General features: G+C 53.3%; 1 protein-coding gene across 1 annotated transcript; it reads right to left on the bottom strand.

The window, feature by feature from the left end:
- Positions 1–2,153: 2,153 nt before the first annotated feature.
- Positions 2,154–9,440, bottom strand: LOC311310405 (bromo adjacent homology domain-containing 1 protein; the record flags this gene model as incomplete). The annotated part of the gene is made up of 6 exons (XM_084439893.1): positions 2,154–2,343; positions 5,583–5,674; positions 6,085–6,164; positions 6,429–6,588; positions 6,985–7,343; positions 7,658–9,440. The coding sequence occupies 6 exons, from the start codon at positions 9,438–9,440 to the stop codon at positions 2,154–2,156; spliced, it is 2,664 nt and encodes an 887-aa protein (XP_084296019.1).
- Positions 9,441–9,752: the final 312 nt, after the last annotated feature.

The following is a 9,752-nucleotide window of genomic DNA, read 5'->3' as shown; positions in this document are numbered from 1 at the left end:
ACCACCACATCTCAACAACATATCAAAAGACATTTTCCCACTATGGAACCCAAAACCTAAGTAACATGATGCTACGTCCACACAGTACGTTACGTTGAGACCCCGTCTCAAAACTGGATCACATTGAGTGTGGATATATACGCATACCAGAGTCGACCCAAGTCAAAGGGAATGATTCTCATTGTACATATTTCATAGGTAGATATGACAGGTTGTGCATCAGGTAACACATACTACCGTCCTGGCGAATTCCTATACTTGTGAATGATGTAAATGTATGCTTCCACAGAGTAGTCATGACGACAGCCTTAAGTTTCCGTTCTCTACTAAGCACACAGACATGAAGAATACACAGTATTTTCCCCACATTAGTAGCTGAAAAAAAACAAATCTCAACACAATCATAGACATTGTAATTAAGGAATGAATTAGTGCAATCTAACAAGGGAAGAGGATCGGGAAGGAGAGGGGGGGAGGGGGGAGAGGCAGAGGAGGTGCGAGAGGGATGAGACTAGGGCTCTTTTTTTTTGTGTGTGACATCCTTTGGTTTATCCTGGAAGAGGAGGAGGAGGAGGAGGAGGGGGGGCGGGGCTTCCGAGGAATCAAAAGGCGGAGTTTGGAACAAAGAACCGGTAGAACAGAAGACATTCCCACCCAGAGCCACAGGTTAAAAGGATGTGCGGACGGGCGGGCAGGCAGGCGGGCGGCCATGACGGGCGCTTTCACAAATACCCTGGGACGGTCATTCACTAGCGATGTCCAGAGCAGCGCGGTCCACGGAAGGCAAGCTAAACTGAATGGTTGAAATCGACTGTCGTCTCTTTTTTTTTCTTTTTCCGTCTTCCGACTGGCATTATGCTCGATATAAATCTCCAGTGATCACTTTTCTTAAATGAGTCTATAATGAAGGAACAGTGACAGATCTGTGTGTGAAGTTCAGTAGGTCCGTTCTACCCCGGCTCCTGTGTCCACGTGGTGGCTGGGACTAGCTGCCTCAAGCTCTACCTGCAAGTCATAAGGCAAGTCGTAGGGAACAGCAGAAGGTGTGTGTGTGTTGGGAGGGGGGGGTGGGGCGCTGAAATCGACAACACTTCGCGTGATAGGCCGATGCAGATCTATGGAGTGTCCAGGGGGCTTTCTGAAGGACAGCAGGAGAAAAACAGTGTCCTTGTTGTGTCAAAAAAAAGAAAAGAAAAAAAAATAAAATAAGGGGGGGGGGGGGGGCAAATCTGTGTCATGACCTCTGACCTCTGGGCAGAGCCACATAACGTCTGTCTGTATGGAGGAGGAGGAGCACGAGGCTCGGAGAGAGTTGAACACAACTGCCATTGTGTGCGTCGTCGTTGTTGTTGTTGTCGCAAACACGGGAGGGAGGAAGACGCCACTTCCCACTTCCTCTCTGAACCTGCTCTTGTGGTTTCCCTGCCTGCCAAGCTCTAACACACACACACACACACACACACACTCACACTCACACACACAACAGGTGGTCACGATTATCCTACATCGCGCTCTCACACAAGCACACATATCGCACAGCCTGGGTCAAACACTCCCTCAGTGGGTTGAGTAAATGTGTGTGTGTGTGTGTGTGTGTGTGTGTGTGTGCGCGCGCGTTACAAGTGCCCTCAATCTATCACTGTGGGGTCTGAGGTCATCACAAACGAAGAGAACCACGGCTACTTCTCATTGGTCGCTTTGACATCACCATGAGACTGACAACCAATCGTAGGCCAGCCTGTCTGTATGGTTAACAACCGTGCAACCATTAACTCTTTAAGTGCTGTGGAGCTGACAGTTCATATAAAGCTCATCTCTGTGTAAGTAGATGAGAAGCCCCCCCCCCAATCCCTTTCTCTCTCCACATCAGTATAGCAGTTGTATCAGCTGAATCAGATATCAACTAATGATCTCACCTCTCCATTACCCCGAGGGGCCCCTCTTGGATGCTTCAGGGGCCCCCTTTACTTCATAACAGGTCCATTTCCAAAACTCTGGTGTCCCCCTCGCCCCCCTCCTCCGATACTTCAGAGGTCCCCAGAAAGACACCCCCGGGGGGGGAGAGGGGGGTCACTGATCCTTCATTCCCTGCCAGGAGGAGGCGTGTTGTGTACTAGAGTGCGCGTGGGCGTCGGGGGGCCTCCGGCGCCGCCCTACTGCAGGTTCTTGAGGATGCGTCCGTAGCGGAAGTCGTAGACGTGTCGGCAGAGGTACACCAGCTCCGGGTCGATGTCGACGGGCACGCGGCGGTGGGCGGGGGGGGCGCAGTCCGAGGGGCAGGGCACCACGCTGGCACTGCCAGGGGCGGAGCCCTCAGCACGACGCTTCACCAAGGCACAAAATCTAGATGGGGGGCGGGGGGGGGGGGCGGGGGCGGGGGCGGGGCATAAACACAAGTCAGAATGACACCTAATGCACGACAGAGCATCCTGATTGGTAGCATCACTGCCTGGTACGGGCGCAGCATAATGCGAAACCGAAAAAGACCCCGCAGAGAGACTCTCCCAGACGCCCCCGTGACTCCTGGAGGACTGGTCATCCAGACCCATGTACCTAGCTGAACTCCTTTGTGTCCGTAGCCCGGCTAGAGCACTCCGGTCAAGCAATCAGCTGCTTCTGGACCTCCCAGAATCCAGGCTCAAAACCAGAGGTGACCGTGCTTTTGTAGTTGCTGACCCCAAGCTGTGGAATAGCCTACTGCTGCATATTAGAACCGCCCAGACTTTGGAAACTCACCTTTTCTCAGTGGCCTCCATTACATGATGAGCTTAGCGCCCCAGTAATTAATGTATGCATTTTCTGTTTTTCTGCATTTTTTGTCTTATTTGCTATTTATTATATTGTATGTAACCACCCAAATTTCTCCCACACAACTTCCCTTCTCCGTTCTCTACACTGGCTCCCTGTAGCGGCTCACATCCAGTTTAAAACTCTGGCACTAGCCTACAGGGCAATGAAAGGAACTGCTCCCTCAGACTCTGCTACTCTGCTCTGCTACCTCGGGGTGACGGGGTGACTGGTTGCCCCGTCACTCCGAGGCCCCTGTGGTCGATCGCCACGGTCACGGCTCTTCTCTGTCCTGGCCCCGCAGTGGTGGAATGAACTGCCCACTGACGTCAGGACAGCAGAGTCGCTGCCCATCTTTCATCGCAGGCTCAAAACTCATCTCTTCAAGAAGTACTACAACAATCCTCCCTCTTAAGCACCTATTGGATTTTAGATTGCTATTCTTGCACTTTGCCCTCAGCACTAGATTATGCTCTTAGTCACTTGTTTTAGAAAGGAGATGCACTTGTGAGTTCTGGCAAGTAGTAGTACATTGGCTTTTCCTATGTTAAAGGACAATGCTCGTTTTTGACAACCTGGACCTTATTTACGACATATTATAAGACGTTTGACTCACCGAGATCACTTTGGTGTAGTTCGGAGGCATGTAGAAGAAATTTTTAATCCAGCGCGAACCAGTATATCCATGTAATGGCGGTGGTCGGGGCACCGAGAATGCAGTTTCTAAAAATCTATTTTCGGCCGCTAAACGGTTGTTTTCATCAATCTGATTTTATGAATCGACAGTTGTAATTCCCCAAAGCGAGACCTTGTTGAACCTGGTTTTCAAATACGTGGTCTTTAGCCTCTGTAATATGATCTTTAAACGCCTTTCCCCACTTGCTCCAGCACGCATGCGCACAGCGCGCAGAGCGGCTATTTTCTCCGTCTCCTCACCCTCCTTTCAAGGAGCTCTTCGTCCGTATACTCTGGCTCAAAACGATATGGACGTCCGTCATATTCTAATTCATTTTCTAGATCCTCTAAATCTGACAAATATTCAGCCATATTGCACACAATATTCCAGGCACCAACAATCCGATCGTAGCATAGAGAATGTGAGCCGTGAGTGTAGCCGGAGAATAGCCAGTCTGCGCGCTGGCCTGTGCACATGCGTGCTGGAGCAAGTGGGGAAAGGCGTTTAAAGATCATATTACAGAGGCTAAAGACCACGTATTTGAAAACCACAACAAGGCCTCGCTTTGGGGAATCACAACTGTCGATTCATAAAATCAGATTGATGAAAACAACCGTTTAGCGGACGAAAATAGATTTTTAGAAACTGCATTCTCGGTGCCCCGACCACCGCCATTACATGGATATACTGGCTCGCGCTGGATTTTAAATTTCTTCTACATGCCTCCGAACTACACCAAAGTGATCTCGGTGAGTCAAACGTCTTATAATATGTCGTAAATAAGGTCCAGGTTGTCAAAAACGAGCATTGTCCTTTAAATGCAATTATTGGTAGTCGCTTTGGATCAAAGCGTCTGCTAAATGACTGTAATGTCATGTAATTTGTTGTTTTTTGCCCACTGTACAGAACTTTTGTCAACCAGGGTTGCTTTTAATGTGCTTTATAAATAAAGTTTGACTTGACTTGACAGACAATAGCCTTCTTCCCTCAGGCCATCGGGATTGTGAACGAGGAGAGGTCAGTAGCTACACTCAGCATAACTGCACTTTATATTTATACCTATGTGCTTTGTCTCGTTGTTGTTGATTGCTGTTGTTTGTTTGGTATTGCTTGCTGCTGTTGTGTTTTATTGTTTTCATATTGATTTCTATATGTATCTTATTATCTTGTACAGCACTTTGGTCAGCCCAGGCTGTGTTTTTAAATGTGCTTTAAAAATAAACTTGACTTGACTTGACCTACACTTGGTAGAATTATACATATCTAGATTCTGTAAATATACATATCAAATTGCATATTAAATCACATCCTGTACATATCCTGTATTTAGCCATATCGGATTGCCACTTTACTGAATATGTCTTTGTATCTCTTTGTACCTTTTTACTTTGCTTAGTGTGTGCACAATCCAGCAGCTAACGGAAAAACATTTCACTGCTCGTTGTACTTGTATGATGTAGCACGTGACAAATAAATTGGATTTTGACCTTAACAACAGGTATAGGCATTACATCATTAATACATATCATTATATTAATAAATTCTCTTCTCCCCCTGCCTCTGCTTGCTCTTTGGCGGTTCACAGCCTAACTGCTAACTCAACTCAACGTTTATTTATAAAACACATTTAAAACAACCAAGGTTGACCAAAGGGCTGTACAGGTCCAGAGCAACAAAACACAGCACAGCACGCAACAGAAACACTACAATACACCATACACAATATAAAATACAGTACAATACAGGGACCATCAGGTGTCCAGCTCAACCAGAGTTGAAGTTGACTCCAGGCCGCGTACGAACTCAGCACTATAACATCTCTAAAGGTATAAATATAATAGAAATATAATGATGGCGTCTGTCACCACTACTCTCACCTCAATTGTAGCCGTCGCCGGGAGTGCCGCCGACGTGTGATATTACCCGGCGAGAGCCGAGTCGACGAGGACAAGTGTTAATTGAGAGGAAGACGGATCGTACCGCCTGGGTCGACCTGGAGCCGGCGGCTAACGGCTAGATGCTAACGACGGAGATGTTCTATGTTCTAACGAGCGCCCCCCACCTGGTAGCTTGGGTAATAGGAGGAAAGAACCCCCATGCTGTGGCGACGTTCTCTTACCTACAATACTGTGCTAGAGGGAGAACGTAGCATCTGTCCTCAATGCAGGCCACGCTGTTCTCGTCCTGATGCCGAGAGGCGAAGATCTCGTTCTGGAGGGAGAGGGAGGAGAACGAACGTGTCACGCCCGGCACAGTCGAAGGATCTCTCCGACGCGAGAGCGGCGAAGACGACCGCGGCGGCCGGCGGCAGCTGCCATCGCCATCGGTCTGTCCACAAATTGAGAGGCTTCAGATCGTCGCCATCTGCTTTCCGCCATATGGCCTAATTGCAAACATCAACCATCAGCCATATCAATTTATCCCGTCTCGGCGTCGGTAGAGAGAAGTGTGGATGAGGAGGACCACGCGGTGGAATCATTTATCAGCGTCCCTCTAGTCAAAGGGTACCAGGAGAGAAGACGCTGCTACTTCAGACTATTGAGAGGAAGTAAAGATGCTCCTTCAGACCGTGTGATGAAGATCGGATTTTGAGACGGGCCTCGGGGCTGAGTTGGGCTCACCTCACAGTGCGCGCTGGGATCTCTGCCCCCCTGGGTGTGTTCGGGTCGATAGTACCAGAACAGGCTCATCATCAGCTCTCCTGAGGAGAGAAACACACACACACACACACGCACACGCACGCACACACGCGCACACACTCACTCTCTGAGCATCACACAGAATTGCCTTTGACGTGCTGCCTACACCCACAAGGAAACAGTCAGATCTGACTAGGAATATTATATTCAGCAATGAACTGCCCACCTATTCATCCACATATAAACCACTCCACCACACCACCCACCTCGTTCTATTCATCCTCTCACCCCCCCCAATATCTCTCTTTCCATTTTGTGTCCCTCACCTGTTTTGGGGTCCTCCCAGAGCGCTGATATCTTAGCCACGTAGGGCAGGGACTTCTTCCTGGGACCGGAGCGCAACAGTACCGTGTCTCTGACACGTATCACTTCGCCGTCTCTCTCCACTCCTTCATAACACCGTCGCAAGGCTGTCTCATCCTCCCCCTGGGACACGAGACACGTCACACACGCACGCACACACACACACACTATCAGAAGAATACGCACGCATGGCGAAACACACACTCAATCATCAAACGGACCTCTCGTGGTGAAAACGCAGCACCCTCTCTTTAGGAGAGACATTTGCTTTTCTTCTACCTGCCGAGCTGAAAATCACTCTTCTCCCTCTCTCTCTCTCACACACACACACACACACACATTCCACACCGAGCTGACAATCACTCTCTCTTCTCTCTCCTCTCTCACACACGCACACACGCACACACACACACAGACACACACGCACACACACATTCCACGTTGAGCTGACAATCACTCTCTCTTCTCTCTCTCTCACACACACACACACACACACACACGCACACACACTCCACTCACGGCGATGAAGACCTCCTTCTCTGAGGGGATCCCCACGGGCAGCCAGCCGTTGGTGGCGCGGCGGCGGCTGAGCCTCTTCTGCTTGGCCGGGCTGAGTCCGGGCGCGGGGGCCGGCTGCTTCTGGGACAGGCGGGTGCGGCCCACCGACAGGGAGCCGTTGCGGGGCTTGGCGCTCTGCGGGCACTCCCTGGCCAGCTTTAGCCTGGCGGGCGGCGGGCCGCGGTCGGACCGGGGGGTGAGGAGGCGGGGCTTGGTCTGGGTGGCGGAGGGGGCGCCGGGCAGGGGGCAGCTGGAGATGGGGAGGGAGGGGGGGCCCAGGAGGGAGGGGCTGTGGTCGCCGTTGGGGGAGGGGTAGCCCTCTGGAGAGGCAGACAGGGGAGCAGAGTGAAACTTGGTGATTAGGCATCGGAAAGAGACGGGGTGTTATTAAAAAAACATGAAAACAAAGTAAATATGAATACTATAATAATGAAAAATGTCCTCATAGGGCAAATCTTTGAATTTGTCTGGTGTTCCGAAAAACACATTTAACAGAACAGTGCACAGAGCAGATTATTTGAATTCATCAGCTTTTTTCAGACATCTCACACGCGCAAACAGACGTTTTCCAGCGATAAGCCACGTGGGTAAACGACAACAACCAAGCCTCAAACAACCCCGAGCCTCCTCTCACCTGTCTTGATGCCGTGTGCGCAGCCGGAGCAGCCGGTGCTGAAAGAGCACCCCCTGCTGGACACGGGCTGCACCGCTCTGTAGGCGTAGCCGCTCACCCGGCAGGCCTCGCTGTAGCAGGGCGAGCCCACCGACCCGCAGAACGCCGGGTGGGCCAGACCCGAGGCGTGGGACACCGGAGGGCCCAGCAGCTTGGAGCCGGACACCCGGTTGGGGCACAGCGCCGACGGGGCGAAGTTCAGGGGCCGCGAGGCCAGCGCGCCCGACGGGGCCCCGGCGTGCGCCGGGTGGGCGATGTGCACGTAGTAGCTGGAGAAGCAGGGGTCGGCCGCACACAGGCAGGGGTGCGGGCTGAGGGTCAGCGCGGCGTGCGGGTGCGGGTGGGCCAGCGACGGCGGCGCCACCAGGCACTCGCGCTTCACCGACGCCACGGCGGAGCCGAGCGCCTGGTCGTCGCGCTCGCCGTACGCCTGCTGGCCCAGGAACAGCGCCAGGCGGTGGCAGTACTCCACCGAGCCCTCCGGGCGGCAGCAGTAGTACGGACTTAGCTCCGCCTCCACCTGCTCCTCCTTCACGGGCTTCAGCGGGTAGGCCAGCAGGCTGCGCGACTGGTACCCCGGCTTGGTGAGGCGGTGGGTGCATCCGCCCGTCTCCCACTCCACTTTGGGCTCGAAGCCGGTCTTCTTGCAGGCGGCGCAGCCCCCTTGGAGAGGCGCGGGCTTGTCCCCCTTGTGTTTGTGCTGACGGCTCTTAGGTTTCAGTTTGTGCCTCCGCGGCTGTTTGGCGGCGGGGGCAGGGGCGGGGGCGGCGGGCGGGTCCCTGCCGTCCGCGGCGGGCGCGGTCTTGACTCTCTGCTTGCTGCTGGCGGAGGAGCTGGTCAGCTTCAGCAGGGCGGCGGCGTTGAGGCCCGCCAGACGCCTGGGGGCCGGGGCGTGCAGACTCTCCAGGCTGACCGACGCCGCCTCCGCTCCTCTGTCCGCCTTGGCCCTCTTGGCCTGCTTGGGGCTTTGGCACGATTTGGGCTTGTGCGCGGCGGAGGCTTTGCCGCCAGCGCCGCCGCCTCGCGGAGCCTTAGGGCCTCTGGACCCTCCGCCCCTGGCCGCGTTGGGGTCCGGGGGAGCTTCGGCGCCGGCCGGCTCGTCCTGTTGTCTCCTGGCGTGTTTGGCCGCCGGCTGGGGGTCGCTGGCTCTCTCCAGCAGCAGACTGTTCACCGCCTCGGCGTTGAGCGAGGCCAGCCGGCGTTTGCGCGGCTCGTACGGAACGCACTGACCGGCGCCGGGGTCGGCGGCGGGTTTCGATTTGGTTTTTGGTTTGATCTTCGTCGGGTTCGCTCCACCGGCTTTGCCTTTGCCCTTCCCTTTGCCGCCGGCCGGTTTGAGGGTGGGGCGCGCGGCGCCCGAATCGCTCCCCTCCCTCTCTCCTGCGCTCTCCTGCTCGCGGATGTCTTCCTCCAATCGGGTAAGGAGGACGTGACAGCTGAGCCCCTCCCCCTCTGAATCGCCGCCCCTCCCCCGCAGTGGATACAATTTCCTGTCCCGTTTCCTGTCCCGCCTCCTGCCGCGCTTTCTGTTCTGCCCGGGAGCCGTCTCCCTCCTGTCAGTCATCTCCCTGGCCGCGCCTCTTCCTCGTTTGGTCTCACTTCTCTTCTTGGTCCTGCCGAATCGGAGCGAGCGCTCAGGCCAGGCTCCGCCCATGGTCTCAACATGTGGCCTATGGGGGCAGTTGTCCCGCCTCCCTGTGCTACGGTTCTGGCTAAGGGAACTCTTCTCCCTGGCGTGGGTCATCACATGCTTCCCCACAGGGCCTGGGGACCAGAGAAGCACGGAAGCTTGATTAACAACTCTAATTAACTCCTTGCAGATAAGGAGGAAGAGTGAGTTTAATCAACACACCCAACGCTTAGCATATACATAATAAAGGAAGAATTAACCCCGTTGGTTTCACAACTGTCAACCTTGTTTTGAAGAAAGTATTATTTAATAATACATTATTTAATAGTATGTTTTTAATCATTTATTGAACCTTTATTTGACCGAGCTTTGTTTATACAAGGCAGCCCTGGCAAGGATAGGAACAAATATGTCAGCACTTACAGA

Source organism: Borostomias antarcticus (assembly GCF_949987555.1).
Source record: "Borostomias antarcticus genome assembly, chromosome: 6".
Classification (NCBI taxonomy): Eukaryota; Metazoa; Chordata; class Actinopteri; order Stomiiformes; family Stomiidae; genus Borostomias; species Borostomias antarcticus.
The sequence above is the reverse complement of the archived record's forward strand: the minus strand, read 5'-3'. Positions and strand labels throughout refer to the sequence as shown.